The sequence below is a fragment of the Halyomorpha halys genome, unplaced genomic scaffold (genome assembly GCF_000696795.3).
Source record: "Halyomorpha halys isolate HHAL.00 unplaced genomic scaffold, Hhal_1.1 Scaffold952.1, whole genome shotgun sequence".
NCBI lineage: Eukaryota > Metazoa > Arthropoda > Insecta > Hemiptera > Pentatomidae > Halyomorpha > Halyomorpha halys.
In genome coordinates this window covers 264,155-286,893 of record NW_027109235.1, presented here as the reverse complement: position 1 = coordinate 286,893, position 22,739 = coordinate 264,155, and the positions used below count along the sequence as shown (strand labels likewise).

The 22,739-nt window shown below is 37.6% G+C and overlaps 1 protein-coding gene across 3 annotated transcripts in view; it reads left to right on the top strand.

The window, feature by feature from the left end:
- Window positions 1-261: 261 nt before the first annotated feature.
- The window catches only part of LOC106687370 (amyloid-beta A4 precursor protein-binding family A member 3), a gene marked incomplete at its 5' end in the record, with an annotated part of 137,931 nt that continues 115,453 nt past the window's right edge, over window positions 262-22,739 (top strand). For all 3 annotated transcript variants that reach the window (XM_067047441.1, XM_067047443.1, XM_067047442.1), the window contains 3 exon segments: window positions 262-344; window positions 10,100-10,246; window positions 21,366-21,405. In XM_067047441.1, the coding sequence (XP_066903542.1) occupies window positions 262-344; window positions 10,100-10,246; window positions 21,366-21,405 (270 nt within the window).

The window sequence follows — 22,739 nt, the reverse complement described above, 5'->3', positions numbered from 1 at the left end:
AAGTTGTGAAACATCGCCTAAATAAATAGTTGTATTATTGACTGATCCTGAAGACCGACAAAAATATATATATCTACAATAAATAGTCAAGAAAAATTTATCAATATATACATATATATATATCTTCAAATAATCAGTTATTATATTTTCCTTCTTTCAATGTCTCTTTTTAATTCTATTTTAGAAATACATGTGTATTTATAATTTATTTTAATATTTCTATTGTTTTTTTATCTTTCAAAAGAGCTTATTATTTTTCAGATGAAGCTGATACTGACCTGGAAACTGACAGGCTATTAGGACAACAGAGAACAGATGATCAAACATTAATCGATGACAAAATTGTAAGTATATTTTATTTATTTTTGTTGAATCAATAAATAAATGAAATATTTTCTGTGATTAATTTGTAATAATTACTTTTAATCTCTAGACCAAAATATCTGGCACAAATATTCAGCATGATTTTGTAGAGCAGGGGTCCTCAAAATTGTTGATATTGACCCCTAGGGGTTATATCAATATATGCAAGGTTATATATCATTATATGCAATTAGGCATAGGCATGAACATTAATATCATTTTATCAGAAATTTATTGATAGTAACGCAGTATACAGGGTATCCTGTTAGTCTTCAGCAATATATATTGTAATAATCATAAATTTATTTAAAATGAAATAAAAAGAATTTTGATAGTTTTAACTAATTTCATATATAAACGATAGCTTGGGTTCAAATTAAAAACTTTAATATTTAACTGATAATAGAATTTTATTTAAATTTTATAACATAAGAGACTTTTCTCTGGCCGGGTTTCCTGGCAATCAAAAACAGACGACACTTTACTAATAATAACACTTAAACTTTTAATAGCTATTCTACAAATACAATAAATTTCAGTTAGAAACAAAACTTACCAATTATACAATCTTCTTTTGATGATATATGACTGTTGACATCCTCTTGTCCATGACGCTATCCAACTCCTAACAAATGGCTTCCAGTCCTTCCCGCTTCTAGCCGAACGGACGTCTTCTCCCCAAGCCAGCAAAATCAAGAGTACCCGTTTTCTCTCTTCAATTTTCACTGGTCGATCCAAAAATAATCAATTGTAGTACAATCGTTCTGCTTTATTTGCTATGATTTACGATGTAAGTAGTTCATTGATAATTGTTATGTTCTTCTATTTTTTCTTTGATAATTCTTTTTCTATAATTATTGTATAGAAACAACAAAAGTTGAAAAATTTCAATCTATCTCAACACAAACAATTCAACCAACACTTCGGAAGGACACGTACTGCCATCTTTCTTGTTTTGAACAGCGTATTTATTTTAGACAATGAAAACTGGTTAGCTTGCTTTTTTGATTTAAAATAACAAATAAACAATACTGAAACGATATACATAAAATAAAATCATAACTAAAATCATTTATCTATAAGTATCAACTATTTATTAAAAAAGAGGATATTACAATATATATTTTTTGATATTATTGAAATTGATTTATTGAAATTTACAACTATATATTATATTATACAATTACCTCAAGAAACGCGCGATGTATTAGGAAATACAGGACGTGTGCGTGAGGACTTAGACCTGCATAGTCTGTCGCGCATATAATAATAATAATAACCCAAAGAAGGATGGGCCAAATTTACGATCCGAAGATTTCCGGCCTATAACTTGCTTGAATGGTATCTATAAAATTCTTACTTCTATCTTGGCAACAAAAATATACGACCACCTCGATTCTAATGACATGATACCCAGCTAACAACTAGGGTGCAAAAAGGAGCTAGGGGTTACAAAGAGCTTTTAGTAATGGATTCCTTCATTGCTGCACAGGTGTCTAAAAAGCAGCGAAACCTTTCAATGGCATGGATCAATTATAGGAAGGCTTTTGATTCTGTACCATACAGTTGGCTGCTCAAAGTATTGGAAATATATAAGGTCCAAACTAAAGTATGCAAACTACTCACAAATTTGATGGCAGGCTGGGTGAAAATAGGAGTGACCCTTGGTAATAACCAAATAAAAATTATGAGGGGTATATAACGAGGAGATTGCCGTAGCCCATTGTGGTTTTTTATGGCGCTGATCCCATTAAGTCGGATACTGCAGAGGAACCAGATGGGCTACAAACTCAATACCAAGGACGAGGCAACCAGTGTCAGCTACAACTGGTACATGGATGATCTTAAACTATATGCAAAAAACAAAGAACAATTACAAAGTATGAGTGAAATAGTGTCATCCTATACCAAAGATATAAGCATGTCATTTGGAATTGATAAGTGCGCGGTGCTGCATGTGAACAAGGGAAAGGTGGTCAATGCCCAGGACCTGCTGATAAATAAAGATGAGTGCACCAGGGAACTAGAAGCCAAAGAACAAAATAAATACTTAGGTATATAGCAGCACCTCAAAATAGCTCGAAAGGATGTGAAACAAGAGCTAATAATAATGCTGAAAATGAGACTACGAAAAATATTAAAGACTCAACTTTCTGGAAAACAGAAAATCAAGGCCATCAATACTTGGGTCATACCAGTGCTAAGCTACTAGCTACTAACTAGCTTTGGATATTAAAGTGGTCAAATATCAGCCTACAAGAACTAGATCGTCTCGTAAGAACGACACTCACGCAAGAGCGGGTCCACCATCCCATATCATCCAAATCCAGACTTTATTTATCCAGGAAAGAAGGAGGACGAGGACTCATAAATATTGAAGAAGCGTGCCGCTAGCAAGAATTATCCCTACGTCAATATTTCCATTCAAAAACTACAAGTGTTTATCAGGCAATCGGTACAATGGATAATGGTTTGACTGCACTGAGCCTGAGCAAAGCGGATGAACTGAACATTGTTTCTAAAAAAGAACGACCGGTGGAATGGAAAAGCAAGTCTCTGCATGGGAGATTCTACAACTGAACGAAGCCTCTATATACAAAGAAATACCAGTTGAATGGCTAAAAGCTGGAAGGCTATTCTCCGAAACAGAGGGATTTGTGGTTGCCATTCAAGATCAGGTTATTGCCACCAGATCATATAAGAAACATGTGCTAAAAGATGCAACAGCACTGAAGAAGTGTCGATTATGCTCAGTAGCGCTGGAATCAATCCAGCATCACGGGTGGATATGGAGTGTTGGCTGGTACTGAATATTTACAGAGGCACAACAATGTGGCCAAAATTTTACATCAGGCCCTGGTGATAAAGTACAATTTAATGCAAGATAAGAGCCCATATTACTAGTTCCACTCAAACAGACTCCTTCAAAAAAGGTCCCTTCAAGCTATATTGGGATGAATCAATTATTACATACCATACAGTACGCCATAATAAGCCAGACATCCTCCTTATAGATCCAAGAAAAAAGAAAGCGGAACTTATTGATGTTGGGATCCCCAACAATAATAATCCTATAATAATAATAGCTCCACTGTGGGAGAAAAACTGAGGAAATACCAGGAATTGGTGATAGAATTGAGAAAAATACATAAATTGGAAGGTGTTACCACTACTCCATTTATAATAGCAACGACTGGTCTCATTCTAAAATCCACAGTGGCAGGCGTGTATGGTTGGGGGTGCCTATTGATGTACTAAGAGAGGCTCAACAGTCAGTTCTTTTAGATACAGCACATATAGTGCAAACATTTTTAAATATTTGAATCAAAGGAAAAATAAATAAAAATATGAAGGTGGTTGGACTTTTAGGTCCCCCACCTCAGATACTCAATCCGCAGTAGCGAGAAATACAATATAATAATAGTAATATTATATAATACATTCAGTAAATTTGATCTTAGTTAAAATGTAGTGTTACAGGCATGTAGAGAAACTACCCATTCGTAGCACTCTAATGACATTTTACAATAGCAGGTCTCGTGGCCATCTTCTTTTCAGGTGCTTTAGAGGATTATCAGGGGGTTCGAGTGGTTAGGGAGTTTATAATGGAAGGAGTGATATCTGTTTCGGGCTAGATCGGTACATAAGGAACATTAAGGTCTTTATGTATGATTTTATTTGTAACAAAGTACTGGTATTGGTACTGGTAATGGTGGGGGAGACAAGTCTGGCAAGTGGGCCTATTGGTCCTTTTTGCCATCCCCAAAACAAACCAATGGAATGGCTCTTTTATGTATCTAATTCTTCTATTTCCTAGAAACCACAGCCGTATCGATCCAAACTTCTCTACTCCCCATAACAATAGTAGCAGGTTATTCCCCACCAAGAATTCCCACTTCCCAACCACAATTCGATTCCTTCCTTGATTCCCTCGGACACCATTTCCTTCTAGGTGCAGACCTCAACGCAAAAAATCAACAATGGGGAGCTAGAACCACCAATTCCCGTGAACGATCACTCCTGTCTGCATTCAATTCCCTTCGTTGCAATATTCTTTGTCCCAACTCTCCCACATACTGGCCAACCGATCCTAACCGTAACCCTGACCTCCTGGACTTCTTTATACACAAAGGCTTAGGCCCTCCCAGATCTAAGTTATGGGGGACATATACAGATCCTATTAACAATTTAGTCTTATTAATACCAACCTTGATGTTTAGTACTATGGTTATGGTGTCTTAGGTATTAAGCTGAGGGAGAGGCAGCACCTGTAGGTCCTTGGAGATCCAGATGCAAGTCCTCGAGTTATCTTCACATGGGGTTGGGCAGATTATCCGCCTAAACCCCTTAATCCTCTAATAGTCCCTCTATAACAATATGGTTCTTGAATTAGTACGAGGGTCGATTTGACCCCCGAAAGTGACTTGGCTGATTCGGCAGTAGCCGATTTATTGTGTTGAATATTAATTTGTCTTACCTTGATCATTGGTGTGGCAGATGAAGAAGAATATAGGAAAGGCTAACACCTATTGGCGCTTGCCCTTCCTTTGCTCCCGAGGGGGGTGGCTGCTATTTGTCGAATAGACTGGCGTTCTCTATATGGTCAGTCGAACCAACTTGTATCTCAGCTGCCAGTCATTTGCTTCCAACCAGGTGATCGTGTTGCTCGGCACCTTAAATATTGCTCTTAAGTGGTCTGTATCGCATTCCGCACCCAAAAACCTACCAGGTCCTTGTTCTGGTACTCGAGAAGCTGGACCAATCTGCTAGGTTCGATCATCTCGGCTCCCAACCCAATAACAATTTTAGTGGGCCATGGAGCCTCAGCGGACCGCCTCACCACAAACCTATGGTCTCCAGTCTCTCGTCTTCTCAATAAAACATGTGTGGAGAAACCATCCTGGATCTGCCTGGAGTCCAAAGTTATCGAACGCCAGTGGTCTCCTCCTTGGATGTGGTTCCACTGGTCTCTGCCTTTTAGCACGTACTTAGGGCGGACCCATTCTTGAGATGGGCGCCTTGCTCTCCCCACGTCGAGAGGGGGGCGTGGAAGACATTGCCTCCCTTTCGTTCCCTTCCCGAATCGGTTCAAGAGCTTTCACTGGTCCGCCCACCCTGATCACAGCCAAGAGAGAATGACCCTTCGGGCACCCAGTACTTTTAGGCTGCCTTTGGGTAACCTGCTCAGAAGAAGGAGCCTGGTGCCTCAGTATGTTGGCCTCTCTTTTGGCTTTCCTTATTAAGGCCTCCTCCCTTCTTTTACTCTTTCTATACAGTTTTTTCTTTTGTTTTGCCCTGTCTATGTTAGCAGCCTTTGACACCTCTCCTTCCACTCTGGGCATCATGCTGCTCAGGCCAGCCTTGTTATGTCTTATTAGCTCTAGCCTTCCTTTTTCTGATTCAGTCGACGAGGTCGACTGAAGTAGAGTGGACTCATCACTAGAGTCCTCCCTTTGACATGGAAGACTAGAGGGGAGTTGGTGGCGGCATCACCCTGACACGTCTGGTCTTAGCAGCCAACTCACTCCCCTCTTCACAGCTTATGTCTTCTTCGGTAATTTCAGTCTGGGAAGACTGCTCTCCATCTACTTCCATTGCAGATGGCTCTTTAGGCTGCTCTTCATAACAAATTATCCATTGATTTTTTGTTTTAATGAGTTGTCAGTAATGTTTCTTGAATGGTGTAATGTTTCTTGAGTAGGTGTGCAGCCATTACAGCTCTCAACCCCACCTCACTGAAAAAGCTTGCTCCTGGGAGTGGAGTACAGTGGCCTCGGAGGAGCAACTCCTGAACGTGTAGCATGGTCCCATCCAGTCACCAACTGGCACTATTACAACGTTCGAACTTTTACACTGAGCTGATAGAGCAGCCGCTCCTTCTGGGTTAAGAGGAGTACCCACTGTATCCTGTACTATCTCAGCGGCTGGGGAGTGACATTCCTCGTTTTTCTCCTGTACCCTCTGGGACAACTCTCCTAGGAGGGCTAGTCCAACAGTAGAGAGAGGAGTATGGGATGGCTGTATAGACCTTCGTGTGTAATGTATTGTGCTGGGTGCAGTAATGTGCTAGGCTCCTCCAGTTGCTAACCTGGACAGGCGTGCACCTCGCCTGGCACTAGGTGTTCATTGGGGATATAATCCCCTTTAAGTAGCCAGACCTACTTCCCCTCCGGGGCGGTTTCCTAGGAAAGGTAATCCTTGGGTGTGTTCTGTAAATGACCTTGGTTTTGTTGTGTGCTGTTTTAGTGTACTGTGTGAGTGTCAGAATTTATGTTCCCCTAACCTGGAAGGCCAGTGGCTGATTGCGGTACAATGACCGGGAATCCAAACTGGTGATCAGGGATTATTTGATTGGAATCTAGGATGAGGTATAGGCATTTCAAAATGAGTTTTTTGAGGATTTTGCCCATGATCAGTAATAGAGAGATAGGGCGATACGATGATGGGTATTCTGATGGCTTTTGGGGTTTAGGGATCATTTTAACTATATATAATTCCCAGAGGTCAGGAAAATATGTGGAATGGAGTACGGCATTATAGTGTATAATGTAGGTGAGGAATAGGATGGCTTTCCGAAGAAGAAGTTTTAGAATGTGGGATGTTATTAGGTTGTATTCAAGAGCTTTGCGGGTAGGCAATCTTTGAATGATACTAGATATTTCAGAAGAATGAAATGCTTTTGGTGGAAGGGTCATTGGAGCAGAATATTTAGTTCTGCTTCAATAAATTCAAGGTGAATTGGGTTAAGGATATCAGAATATGGAATAAAGGTTTTAGAGTAGAGAGGTGTTGTCTGAATGTTTGTGATTTTTCTGCAACAGTTCTGTTCCAGGTTTGGGATTCGGTGAGAAGTGGGTGGTTAAAATCTTTGAAATTCAGCAGGTTTTTAGTGGTCATCCATAATGATTTGTCAGTAGTTGTAAGATTTTCAGTAAAGTTAATTAAATTTTGAATTTTCTATTTTTTTATTTCTACTTTTAGTTTGTTAGTCAATTTGGTGTAATAAGTTTTGTCAGTTGGATATCTGGTCCTATGCCCCTTCGATCTTGCCCTGCATTTTTCCCTTAATAAGATACGAATATGCTGGCAGGTTATTTTGTTTATTGTTATTGATTTGATTAGTTGATGTGTTGTCAGTGTATGAAGCATGCATTCACCTTAATGCCAGACATATTTCACTTTTGGTTGGCTGGTTGGATTTGAGTGGACTGTTTAATTGAAAATGTAACATGATTGAATGAAAAAGTTACAAGTGGTGTAGTGGGTGGCCAAAAGAAAACATTTATAATTAGATGGTTAGTAAATTTAGAATGGCTGGGCTATGGAATTGTAGATAATGAGGTGGTTGATGATGATTATTATGTGGTGGTGGATGTTAATTATTGCCAGGTGGACTTACTTCATGCTTCCTTCTTCCCTCCGCATTTCTGTCTCTCTCCCCTCTGCTGCTGGGAACTACTCCAGTAAATCTACTCACTCATGGTAGATATTATTGATGAGTGAACAAAAGTAAAAGATGGACTGCTTCTCTGGCTGAAGACAAGATGGCTATCTCTCATTAGTCTGGGTTGCTTCTCACCACAGAGAGCGCTGGAGGAGGTTAGTTTGGACTGTTGGCCACATGGGCGCTAGTATATCTTGTAGGCTATTATAAGCTATAATGTATTATGGTGGCCCCTTCAATTCAACCTTTTGGTTGCCGTAGGTTACCCAGAACAGTCAGTTATACTTGTTCTTATTGATGAAGTGAGTTTTTCAATAGCTTCGTCAATGTCTTGTTTTGTCTTCAGTCTAATGTTTAAGTTCAGTTTAGTTTCCAGGTCACATTTAAATTTGTCCCATTTAACTCTTCCTGTTATCAATAAAGGAGCGGAGGGCTTAAGTACAGAGCTTGAATGTAAAAAAAGCAGAACTGGACTATGATCTGATGAAAGGTCGTCCAGGGATTCAACAATGGCTTGAGAGGGAGAAATCTTGGAGGTGATAAATATGTCAAGGATATCAGGGCGCTTTTTGAGGGATGTAGGCCAATAAGTTGGATTTTTGGGAGAGAGAATGGAATATGTATTGGAGGTGGAAACACATGATAGGATGCTACCACGGGAGTTGGATGTGTGGCATCTCCATCGTTGGTGCTTAGCATTATAGTCTCCTCCAGCTATTAATTGAAGAGGAATCAAGGAGGTTATAAGAAAGGTTATTACCAGGAGGACAGTATACAGCTGAAAAGGTAACATGGAAAAGGGGAGTTAAAATTGTAACCGAGGTTGATTGAATAGCATCAGTTGGATTGGAAGGAATAAGGGAATGGGATAAGGATACAAGAACCAGCATGGGAAGTGTTATCTGGATGGTCTGATCTATAAGTGATGTAGTCACTTATGTAAAAGTGTGCCCTTTGTGTGAAATGAGTTTCAATCAGGAGGACTATATCTATGTGTTTATCATGTAGGTATAAGTTGAGTTTGTCACGGTGATTTTGTAGGCCATTTGCATTCCATAACACGACAGCTAGAGGTTTTGTGCTCATCGTGGGAAGTTAAGTGGGATTTCAGATAGGATTGTTGTGATAAGGTTAGTGAGAGGTTTGATGGCTTCTTGAAGATCTTTCAGGAAGGATGTGAGGATTGAGGTTATATCTATAGGATTTTGGTAATGATGATATGGATCAGGAGCTTCAGATGGATAGTTTGTTGAATAAACCAGCCTTGTAACCTGAAATATTTCAGGATAATTTCTCGCTGGCTCTAAACCGACAAAGAATAATGGCTAAAGGTATTTTTTGGTGGGGTGAAGAATGCACGATATATTTTTTATATTGTGGCCAATCTCTTCTAGGCCTGATTTGATAGCGTCTGTGGGAGTAGATAAATGAAGACCCCTTAAAACCACTCTGTATGCCTTCTCTTGTTTTAATTGGTAGCAGTGAAAGTCATAGTTTTTTTGGGTCAAATAATTTACAAGATTTTTATAATGTTCTTTAGTTGTTCTGTTGATCTTTATGTCTTTAATTCGTGAAAAACATCTAAAGTTTGGCTGTCCGATCAAGTTAGCAATTTCTTGACTGAACGAAATAAAGTTTTCAATACTACTGACAAATATAGGAGGTGGTTCAGGATCAGAAAATCCTTGAGGCTCTGGAATGTTGTTAATTAAATGTTGCAACTTAAAACAGTTTTAAAATGAAAATGTGAATGAAGGAAGGAAGAAAAGTGTTTTATAAAAGGTTTAAATCTAGGAAAAAATTATTTAGAAAAGGTTATATGGGACAAAGGCAATTAGCCTGCATTTTTAAGATTTGAAAAAGGAAATGACATCAATATGAAGGTATCCTTGAGAATGGCCTGAGGGTCAAAACGTTGGAAAAGTTGTAAAGAATAAAGTTGAGAGAAAAAAAAGGATCAAATTTGTTTTAAATTAAGAATAAACTAAACCACTCTCAAACAAGAATATATAAAATAATTAATCAAATAGTAATATTTTTGTACTATTTTTATTTTTTTTTTTAAATATTACTATTTGAGTTTAATTTGACCACACCCAGACCATATTCCATTTATTAATACACACGGTCAATCAGCAATCTTCCAATAAAATTTACTAGCTGTCTGTTGAATCCAATTAATTATTTTATCATATTTTTCTGGAACAGTTGTATCAATTAACCTTAGTATCTTCTAAACCTTTATTTAATTTTTTAATAGGAAAATATTTAATTGTAGCTATAATTTTACAGGCATGGCGTAAAAATAAGAAAAGGAATGGTAAAAATTCTCCATCACCTAGTCAGTCTCAAGATTCATCTAATGAAATTGTTCCCAAATCACCAGAAATTTCTGCAGTTGAGGATGGCTCTCAAAATTTGAAGATAATTAATAAAAAGGTAAACTAATTTGTATTGAGATTAAAATATAAATTAACCCAGTAATCCCTTAAATTTATTGTTTAAATTCTCAGAAACATCATCGTATGTCATTTGTATGTGTTGAGATATTAGTATTCCAAGTCAAATCTAACCATTTCTAGTTCAAAGGTTACCCATAATCGTTGTTCTACCATAAATATGTAATATATCATAAGTATTCTGTTTTAATATGATTTAGAAATTTTTATTTTTAATTTAATTTAACTGCTGCAATTTTTTTTGTTTATCGGTTAATTGATGAGGCCACTTAATAATTTACCTTTAATTTTTGTTGGGGAATTTGTGTCACAAATTATTATTATTGTTGTGGACTATCACTTTAGTTAGAATTTCTATTGCGATTCCCATTGCTACTCTGGATTTTATCAATATCCTGAACATTACTGTGTTGTTAAGGATGGTATTCCAAACTTTACCTATTGGATTTCCATATCTCAACTCATAACCTTTGGAGTATTGGTGTCACATAGGATTGAAGGAGAAATTAATAACAGACTAGTGGTAGCCAATAAGTGAACAATCTTTTTTTCCAATAATTTAAGCTCGAGACAAAAAAAAAATTAACTCATATGATTACTTAACATGTTGACTGCCACAGTACTTTTCAAGATTTCAGTCTAGGAAGCCAATGTAAGTTTGACCAACTAAGCCAAGTAAGCAACCTACAAGATAACTCTTAGTGGCAGTCAACGTGTTAAATAATATTATACATGATTACACAGTTAATCTTTGAAGATATGTCTAGCTAAACACAATTTCAGATGCTGGATAATGATTAGACTAACTTTTCATTATTATATACCTAAATTTACCAAGATAGGTTAATATGAATCCAGCATTTAGTATAGAAAATACTCTATCATCACATGAAAATGAAGAAAAGAATTTATTTGTATTGTCCATCATTAGCTATACATTTTTCTCATTTCTCTGACAATTTGTGGATATAAGCCAAAAAAACTGTTCTTCTTTTGAGGTAAACCATTTTCCTTAAATGAAGCATTGCTCAGCAAGTTGTTATAAATGTACGAGTATGATTTTAGAAAAACATTACATTTGTCGAGGCTGTCCTATAGGTGTGTGATGATAGTCGGTTACAATGGTACTCCGGCCTGATAACTACTCCACAAAAAGCCCTCGACAAAGCATGTTCAGGAATTTTCTTAGGAAATAAGTAAGGATCAACCATGCCAGGAGATGAGTTCTGGACACTGATGCAGGTAGAGGAGAGGATAAGTAGGGTAGTAGATAGGAAACAGTTTTAGTTGTTGGGATGAGCCAGACAGACTAGAATTGTTGACAGGATACAGTGCCAGTTGCTGGAATGAACCAGACGAACTAGTACTGCTGACAGGACAGGAAACAGTTCTAGTTGCTGGGATTAGCAAGACAGACGAGGCTTTTGGACAGACGGGATACAACATTACTAGTTGCTGGGATGAGCCAGACAGACTAGTATTGCTAAAAGGATGGGAAACAGTTCTAGTTGCTAGGATTAGCCAGGTGGACTAAGATTGTTGGGTAAGAGGAATAGAAAGCAAAGGAAACAGGGAGGTGAAACATCTAGTCTTAGGTAAGCATAATAAAAATCAATTCATATTATACAGCAGAAATGGCTATCACGCCAAACTACCCTAAGCAGAAAGTTACGCTACTAGTGCCAGGACTAGACCTTTCCTGAGGAAGAGTGATCAGACCTGTCCTGCAGGTTGGCAATAAAAGCGTTAGTGCGTTTACTTGGAACTGAGAAGTGGTCATTTCTAGTATTTTTTATGGTAGTTCAGTGTGATATTTTGGTAACTATCTTTTATTGTTCAATAAACCTTTTTAAGTAATACATATAAAAAATAGCAGCATATAAAAATAACAATGGGTTTTTACAAAAATATTTTTTACGATCTTGAGAGCTTAAGGTGAGGCTTGTAGTGGCGTACTCTGTTGGGTTCCAAGGCAAACTCCTTGCAGGCAGCCTAGCTTGCTGCAGGACTCCCTTCCTTAATGACAGAGTCATAGGGCAGATACTTTTTGTGGATAGTCTGTATTGCCTTTTTTTCCCCATTTTCTGGCAGTTGTGGTGTTGTCTCCTCGTCCAGAGGGATTTTCGAGGTTGGTAAGTTAAGGCATCGTGACGTGTACCAATTAATTTGAGTTCTCATCCGGGAAGCTGAAGATTCATGTGATATTTTTGGTCATAAGATAAACTATCTTCTTAAGTTACGTAGAGTGGGGTGTGTGCTGTATTTGGTCTATACTTAGTTATTCCGCTTGTTCATTGCCCTGAATTTTTAATATACAAAGAGCGACGTTTATTTTAGTTGATTTGTAAATAGGATAACAAAGTTCTATTTGAATTGGCAATGTAATTATTTTTGAGAATTTTCTTCAAGATTGCAGGTGCAGCGCAAATTTTTGCTTTATGATCTAGTAGTAGTTGCATTAATTACTTACTAATTAGCCATTAATTAATCAAGGGCTGGCTCGGTATATAGGGTTAGTGTCCCTGTTATTGTTGCCTCAGAGAAGCGGTTGACTGTGGGCTAACAGATTCCCCTAATATGTCTGGTATTGTTGCTCTGTTGCTCTTCTTTCTTTTCGGGGTGGACTGGGCCAATTTTTTTAAGATTGACCGTAGTCCTATTTCTGTGTTGTCTTCATTGGACATGTATGCCGGCTTCAGGCGTCTATTGACCTCCCTGATGAACACGTGCATGCATTTCTGAAGTTCCTCATGGATGAATGTCTCCCAGGACAATTCCCATGATTTGGCTTGTTGCAGTCTGGAGATGTTTGTCTTCAATTCTTTTGGTGCAGCATAGGGCTTGTAATTATTTTTAGTTTCTTCTAGGAATTCACCTGGGAGGCAGATAGGGCACCCATATAGAGCTTCGGTGACTAGAGCTAGACAAAGTGTCATTGTGTAGGCTGGTGAAATAAACCTAGTAATACTATAGGTAATACCTTCATCCAAAAGACACTGTTTAGGTGTGAAGTGATGTCAGTGTTCGGTGCCATCTTTCGTTGTCCTCTTCTGTTAGATGCCTAGGAGTGCTCTGCTATAGCTGATAGAATAAATTAGATTCAAATTGATGCCCTTGGTCTGTAGTGACGGTAGTTGGTATGCCAAATCCAGATCCAATGTATTTAAAACGCTGTGGCTGTTTTCTGCTGTGATATTTTGGAGTGGCACTGCCTCTGTCTATCTATCGTGTATGGCAATTTATCATTGTTAAGCAGTAAGTATAACCAACTGAAGGTGGCAGAAGCCTGGACGCATTCCTTGGAATTTGAAATACCTAGTATTCGGTCCATATCTTGCTGGAGTTCAAGTAGGCCTTCTGAACAGTTACTTGATGACCTATCTATCGTTGGTCCTGAAGGGGCCAGTCGTGCTATGTTATAAGCTTCGGTCGGCGCAGATACTTCATGAATTTTATCAGCTATTGCAGCCAGTTTTTCTACATCTGTGTTTTTCTGTGGTGGCCAATATTGGTTGAAATCTAGAATCCAACTCTTTTGATTTCCAGTTGAGGTTTCCTTGCATTGAGTCCCTCCTCTTCCAGTCGGTCCTATTCTTCTGTCCTAATCAGGACCCCATTTCCAGCATTCGTTACCTTGAACATCCTGGTAGAGGCTCTTACCTTCCCTAGTTCCTCCTAGGATAGGAGTTACTCACAGATCTTTCTAGGAGACAACCCTTCTGTTTTGCCTTTGGTGTCCTTAGACAAGACACGGCTCCTAAAATAGGAACTGAGGCTATAATAACAGCGGATGGCACAAAGGACTCTTTGTTTAATTTCGGAGTCCACAACATTGTCTTGGGTCATGAGTGATCCAAGATACACAAACTCAGGGACTTTTCCAAAAGTATATTCTCCTATCCTAATTTCTCCACCAGGCCTGGGGATTTCTTCTGTGACCATCTATTCGGTCTTTTCTGCATTCACTTCAAGCACCATTGACACAGCTTGGAAAGAGCGCCCAGCAATGTCAATGTCAGTAGCATAAGCAAGAAGCTGTATTGTTCTGCTGAATATGGTTTCGCCTAATTGAATTTCAGATTCTCTAATGGCCTTTTCAAGAGCTAATCAAAGAGGAGGCAGGCCAATGCATCCATCTGCCTTAGTCCTCTTCCTGAGACAAATTCATCAGATCTTGCTCCCCCAATCTGCACCATGCATCTCATTTCTCCCATGGTTAGTTTTACCATTTTAATTAACTTCTCAGGGATGTTGAATTCTCTCATTGCCTTGTACAACTGTTCCCTATGAATGCTTTTATATGCTGCTTTGAAGTCAACAATTAGGTGGTGCGTTTTAATCCCATATTCATGTCCTTTCTCAAGCATGAATTCTCTGCATAAGCAGAATATTTGGTCAGTTGTGGATCGTCCTTTCCAAAAACCACACTGGTACTGACCTAAGCTCTTTTCTGCAAAGAGGAGTAGGCACTGAAAGAGGATGTTGGACATCAATTTGTATGGAGAAGAGAGTAAGGAGATACCTCTACAATTGTCACGGACCAACTGATTACCCTTTTTATGGATTGGACAGATTTATGGACTTATTCCAAGCTTCTGGAATTACTTCATCTGTCCAAATCTGAATGACCATGTTCTGAAGAATTTTCACCAACTCACTTCCTCCAGATTTAAGTAGTTCTGCGGGCAATTTGTCAGCACCCGGCGCCTTATTATTTTTAAGCCTGGCTTAAAAAATAAATCCAATAATTAGTAAATCCAAAATCTCCTCTTCATCAGGTGGTTCCATCCCTCGGGTTATCTTTAGGGAGATTCTTCTCTTCGTCCTCCAGGAGATCTTTGTTGAGAAGTGAGGAGAAATGTCTCTTCCACTCTGCGAGTATATCCACCATGTTTGTAAGCAGCTTTCCGTCCTCATTTAGGCAATAAGTGGATTTTGTTTCAAAAAAATTTCTATTTTTTTAACTGCTCTGAAGAACTCTATTCTGTTTATGTCCCCTAAGGAGTTCATTCCTTTCCAATTTCTTTTTCCCACTGTCTTTTCTTATACTGGTGGAGATGTTTTTCCATTCGCTGCTTTTGCCTGTATACTTCAACGTTCTTCCTCCTCTCTAGCTGAATCATGGTTTGGTATGCTTCATTCTTCGTGCTTGTTGCCTTCTCATATTCCTCGTCAAACCATGGGGATCTCGAGTTCTTCTCTGGTGGTTTAAGCACTTTAGTAGCTGTGTCTGATATAGCCTGTGAGTATTTAGCCCACATGGTGTCTATATCATTTTCCACCGCATCAACTTCTTGAATATACCTGTCTAGCTCTGATTCATATTGATCGAGAACTATTGGATCCTTAAGCTTCTTGATGTTGTATCGCTTAGGCTTCTGTGCAGGTGCACTTGTTTTCCCAAGCGCTATTCATGCATGGACATGTGCAATACTTAGAAAGTGATCAGAGTCCACATTTGCTCCTCTGAATGCACTCATATTGCAGAGATTGGAAATATGCCTACTGCCTAAAAGGATATGATCGATATGATTTAATGTTGACCTGTCAGGTGTTTTCCATTTTCCTTTGTGTATTATCTTATGGGGAAAGAGGGTACTTCCAATTCTAAGATCACGAGAAGCAGCAAAATTTAAAAGATTTACTCCATTGTCATTGCTTGACTCATGCAGACTATGTCAATCAATAGTTGGATGAAATATTGATTCTTTACCCATCTTTGCATTGAAGTCACCTGAAATGATCTTCATATCATGTTGTGGGCAGGGATCCACAGTTCTCTCCAAGAGCTCGTAGAAGGCTTCTTTTTTCTCCATCTTCTGAGGCTTCCATGAGGGCATGTACTCTTAGAATGGAATAATTGTAAAATGTTCCTTGAATCCTTATCAAGCATATTCTAGGACTTAAGGCTCTAAACCCTCTTACCTGTTGTCGGTATTTTCCCTTGATAATGAATCCTGTACCATATTTGTGGGGTCTTTCTCTGCAGCTGTTGTAAATAGTGTGACGTTTCCTCTCAATAATGGCCTGACCAATCCACCGGATTTCCTGGATAGCAGTTATGTCCAGATGGTATTTTTCAATCTGTGCTAAGAGCAATTTTAGTGCTCCAGGTCTGTAGAGAGACAGGAAATTCCAATATCCTTGGTTAAATTTGAGCCTGGGGTTGATGAGTTGTTTCCTTTGGGTCTAGGGTGTGTATTATGTATACCTGAATGTGAGTGTATGTATGTAGTATGCTGAATTTAACATTTTGAAATAAATTTGTCTCCATTATGCAGGCTGCATTGATGAAATTTGATTCAAGGAAAACTTTAAATACATTCCTTTGAGAGGATATGCCATGAGCATTCCAGTTTAAAATTTTTAATTTCCTTAGTTTGGTAGTAATAGATAAAAAATAAATATTTGAGAATTAATAGATTAATATTTGATTTGTAGTAAAGCGCAGTTTGCCAGGAGAGAATTAGTAATAATAGATAAGCATATATTTACATCGCAGTCCATTCATGAAGAAAGAAGCTATTAACATGGATAACTGTGTCATCATTTGTGGTTATTAGGGTTTGATGGCTTCGATAATGCTATTAGTTGTAGAAGACCCCAAATTTTCACCATTTATTTGGTTGTCTTGATTGACTGTGGACCGAGGTTTTTGTTCCTGTTGTTTTGATATTGGGTGAGTAGCATCAGTGTATAAAACTTTTAAAGTAATTCCAGTATCCAGTCTGTTGGAATTATTCTCAGTTGCACGAGTATTTGGCTCAGGAGGTGAGTTTTTTTTTTTTTTATGGTTTGGTATAATCCTGTATCTTAACTTCTCCCGTTCCTTTCCTCTTAGTTTCTGTTATTGCCAGCATATCCGCCTTCCTAATCTCCTTCACAAGCTCGCACTCCTTCCCGTTCAAGCTGCGGACATTCCATATTGCCAGTCGATAAATCGTTTTCCACGCCATATCGAGTTCTGTAAGAACAATCCAGCTCTTTTCATTATGTTTTCTGTGATTATAGGGTTTAAGGTGAATGGGGTATCGGCCCACTCTCCCAGTCAGGTGGAGGGATTGCCTCCTTATGGCTTCCTGACACGCTTCCCCATCCGGGGTGGCTACCTAGGGGAGGTAACCCTAGGGTGTGTAATTTTTTTTCCCCTTCCGGGCATTACTGCTATATGGGGTTCGGCAACAGTGGGATAGTGCGTTAGGATTGCACATGCCACTGCTGCCAATTATCATCTTTTTTTTTATTTTCAAACTTTATTTTTATTTACATATTTTACAAAATTACCTAGGGTGTGTACTGTCATTAACCTTGGTCTATAGTGTGGGGTTGAATGTAGTTTTCTGTAATCTGTGTAAATGTATGAGCATCAGTGTACTGTTCCTCCAACCTGGAGGACCAGTGGCTATCTGCAGTACTATGACAGGGCGATGGGGCCGCCACCTCCCTATGCCACAAAAATAAAAAGAAATCATGGGAAGATTTAGGCCAGTAGCTCAAGGAAAATTCTAAAGAAAACCAAAAGGTCTTCTATAGGGTTCTCAAAGGAATGAGAGGGGAACGATCGACTTCTCTGAAGGGTATTAAGGATAGAAATGGAGATATTATCTGGGGTGATGAACTTATCATGGAAAGATGGAGGGAGTATTTCCAAGATCTGCTAGAGGGAAGAGATGTAGAGCTCAGTGAGATCCTGAGGGATCCAGAGGAGGTTTTCAGGTTTCCAGAAGAAGAACTTCAAGAAACCATCAACAAAGTCAAACTGGGCAAAGCAGCAGGTATTGACGAAATCACTCCCGAAATGATCAAATATATGGGTAGTAAAGGCCAAGAGATGTTCCTCCATCTTCTGAATCTCATTTGGAAAGAAAAGAGAATTCCTAAGGACTGGGAAGTTGCAATGATCGTTCCTATTTATAAGAAAGGGGACAATCGAGAGTATGGTAACCACAGAGGAATTTCACTTCTCAGTTTACCCGGCAAAGTGTACTCTGGAGTACTGGAGACAAAGATAAGAACATTGGTCAATAGCCAGCTCGGAGAGGAACATACAGTTTCAGAGCACAAGGAAGCATGCAAGATCTCATCTTCGCAATGTGACAAATAACAGAAGACTGTCGAAAAGACTAAAGAACTTTTGATTTGCTTTGTGGACCTTTGAAAGGCTTTCAACAGGGTGAGAAAGGAAGACATAGAGCAGGTACTGTCAGATAGAGGCCTTGATGAGTCTTTATAATAAAACCAGGATTGTGACTAAGACAAGGAACCACATATCACAGGAATTTGAAACAAAATCAGGTATTCGTCAAGGTTGTTGCTTGAGTCCGCTGCTCTTCATAGTAATCCTTGATAAAGCAATAAAGAAAGCTAAACTTGGAATGAGACAGTTTCAGTTAGGACACAGGAACTTACAACCCATAAAATTTTCTGTATTGGCTTTTGGTGGATGACCTGGTTTTGCTGGCTTCCAACGACCAAGACCTCCAATACAACATAAGTGTTCTGCAAGAGATAATGGCCTCGATAAACATAAAATTAACCCGGAAAAGACCAAATGTATGAGGATAGGAAAGAAACACTAGAAAATAATGAGGTTGATCAGAGCAAACGGAGAAAGACTAAAGCTGGTCCAGAATTTCAAATAACTAGGTGCTCATCTCAACGAAAGCTGCTACATTGATGAGGTAGTTTCTCAAAGAATCAATGCAGCTGGAAGAATATTTAGTTTACTTCGAAGAGGTTTCCTCGGAAAAAGGGAGGTGACAAGAAAAACTAAAATAATGATTTACAAATCAACGTTCCTCTCTATTCTTTCCTACTCTTCCGAATCATAGACCCTCAACTCGAAACACAAGAGCCGGATCCAATCCATGGAGACGCGGTACCTTCGTAAGGTAAAAGGAAGGACACGACGAGATAGAGTACGGAACAGTACTATTCAGACTAACCTTGGAGTCAAACTGGTTGAGAGCATCCTAGAGGGGCATAAGCTAAGATGGTTCGGACACCTCCTTCAGATAGACCAGGAAAGAATTCCCAGAAAGACATATGAGACTCGCGTGGAGGGAAGAAGGGAAAGAGGAAGACCACGTATTTCCTGGGAGGAGAGTGTTAAGGAGGCGTTCAGGAGGCGGGATATGGACTGGAGTAGGAGAAGGGAGATGGTTCAAGAGCGAGATATCTGGTCCAGACTCTACAAATTGTAACCCCACACTGTGCAAGCAGTAAAGGGGATAAAATGATTGTGATGATGATGATGGTTTGGTAATATTTACATCCCTTGTAGTTAGCTGTGTATGGAGTATGCTTTCAACTTAAGGCCAGGCGCACCTTCACTTTTGATTGGCTGGTTGGATTTTAGTGTTTTGTATATAATTGATGGTAATGATGAAATGAAACATGATTAACTGAAAATAAAATTCTCAAATTGGGTGGCCAAAACGAAACATTTATGATTAGGTGTGTTAATGAATTTAGAATAATTGGTCTAGAAAACTGTGGATATGCCTATTGATGATGATGACGGTTGATGTGAACTATATTGAATTAGGTGGACTTACTTCATGTTTTGGTTATCCTCTCTTCATTCCTCGATTTCCTCCCTCCTCCTCTGTTCTGGGAGGCACCTCAGAGTGTCTCTAACTCACTCATTTTTTTTTTTCACTAAATGAGGATGAAGAAAAAGGACTACAGCAAAAGAAGATGGCTCTCTCATCCATAAGTTTCTTCTTCCACAGAGGGGGCTAAAGGAGGTAAGCTTTTGCTGTTGGCCACATGGGGCACTAGTAGTGCCTACATTATAGTGGCCTCATCCAATTCAGACTTTCAGTTCCCAAAACATGCCACATGCGCAAGTTCACAATTTACACAAAAAAGGCTTATCTGTAAATTTTAATGAGCATTTTGAGAAATTGTGTTTTCTTTTATACTTAACACACCTCGATTGTAAATGGAAATAATATCACTGTTTTTATGTTAAGGTTCTTCAGTAATTATTGCAGAAAATAAATTATTCCTTTTCATTATTTTAATAGATATTGAACATAAAGAAGTAGATTTTCTATCTTTATTCAGTATTCTGGATATATATACAACTTCAAATCGTTTTAATTGTAACTTGGCCTTGAATTCCTCTTCCGTAATACTATGGGGAACCATCCTGATAACTGTATAGAAAATGTGTGGTATTATATTTTTTCTTTGTAGTAATGTTTAGTTAGTTCTATAGTCTTCTATAGTTGATAGCAAAATTTTTGTATTATTGCCAGTTAACTGGGTTGTGAAAGGTCCAATACATAACGCATTAAAATCGCTTAATAGAAGTTTTTAATTAGTGGCGTTTTGTAAGAATATAGTTGGTATTTTCATGGAATTGGGTTTAACATTCAGGTTGTTATTATTATTGCTAGAACTTGCTGTTGCTGATTTATGCTTATCAGATAAAAGGTCAATTTCAGATAGTTGATTAAATTGATTGCTTACCTTCACTTTAAGAGGAGTGATTTCCTAATAATATTTTCCCATTTTTATGACTGGAGATGGAGTCTGTGGTAAAGGTAGTTACAAAATTTCTTTTCTTCTAATTGGATTTGTCCATATGCTGCTCTACATCTGTATTATCATCAGAAAAGTGTTGGAGATTCTGTGATAAACTGAGCAAATCACTCAATTCATCATCTGATGGTATTAATTATAAAACATGAAAATAGCATAAATAAATGAAGAAAATGTAAACACAACAAAAGAACCGAGCTATAGGAAACTGAGCCATCCCATGAGGATTGAGAAATAATCCTTTGAGTCATGTTCTAATGAATCATCACACTAACAGCTTTTATTTATACAGATAATATTGTGCCTAAATTATTCTATCAAATCAATACCGATTGGAAACACAATTTTTATTACAAAAATAATTTTTCTTTTTTGTAATGTGCTACAAGGAAAAATTAAAATTAAATATGAAATGATTGAAGGATTTGAAAGTTCTATATTTAGAAAATTTTGGGAAGTCCACTGAATATACCTTAGTATGATGCTATATCTAAGGAATCGTCTTAATTACATTATATACTTAATAATAATATTCATTTGTTTTCCAGGATAAAGAAGGTTCAAAAAAGAAGGGACGAAATAAAGAAGGTGAATTATTGTTTTTCATTTATTTCTGTTTTGAATGTAATTATGAGTTTTCATTCTTAAATTGTTATTTGGTGTATATTCATACAGATTATATAGTTTCCATTTTATCTTTCATTTGTAGATATACACGATAGAGATATAGACACACATACACATATAATTATAATGATACTACCCTTCCATCTAAGGGATGCGTCTTATTGATAAATTTTTGTTTTCATAATGTTCTTCTCTTCATTGTTTGTAATATTCATTAAAAAATAATTTATTTTCTTCAATCAGATTTCTGTTTTGTAGTCTCAAAACTCAATTACCGTAAAAATCACCTGTATCAAAATCAGTTTCAGTTAAAACCTCTGTTATGTAAACTCAGGAAAAGTTCTTAGCATGAGAAATACCTTATTAAATTAAAAGGTTTAAAGATATTAACACCGCTTTCAGAAATGAATTCATAATTATTTTAAATGACAATAGCTTATTTGAAAGTTTGTTACTAGACAATACCTCATAACCACCTGTTGGTGACACTGAGAGGTTATGCTAGGGATGCCCTTACACCATGTTCAGATTACGGTGGATTTAGGAAATATATAGTTTGGGCCTTGAAATACTGCGTAGGTATGAAGGTAAATAAGAGAAAAAATAGAAAATTAAAATATACCTTTAAATGAAGAAAAGAAAATAGTGAGTGAAAGAGAGGAGAAAGGTAAGAAAGAAACATACACTATAATACTCAACTGACAACAAAAGAAATTTTAAGGTAAAACAATATTTAATGTATAGAAAAGGTAACAACGGGAAATTAGAAAAGATAAGAAGAAAATTATTAAATACTCGGTAGAACTAGAAAACATTCAAAGTAATTGATAGAACTAAGACAAAGTTCATTGAATGAATAATTTACATGATAAGAAGAGAATTGAACAAAGAAAAATGGAAATTAAGAAGAAAAATTATTAAATATAAAAGTAAGCTTCTTAACTTTAAATTTTGATTACCATACATTAATCGTAGTCATTACCTCTGCCGAATCATTGTTTGTTACCTAGCTGCCTACATTAGATGGAATACTGGGTGTTTCCAAAGACAGACAAATGGAAACTGATAATTACCTCGAACTTTATTTGTAATAAGACAAGGATTGATTTTATATATGTACCAATATTTATGAATTGAGAGTTATTTCGCTTTAGAAATTAATATCATGGAATAATATTCAATATTTATAATTCTCAATTTCAAAATTTGAGTTTGTCGTGTTATTTTAAATTAAATTTTAATGTCTCTCTCTCTCTCTCTCTCTCTCTCTCTCTCTCTCTCTCTCTCTCTCTCTC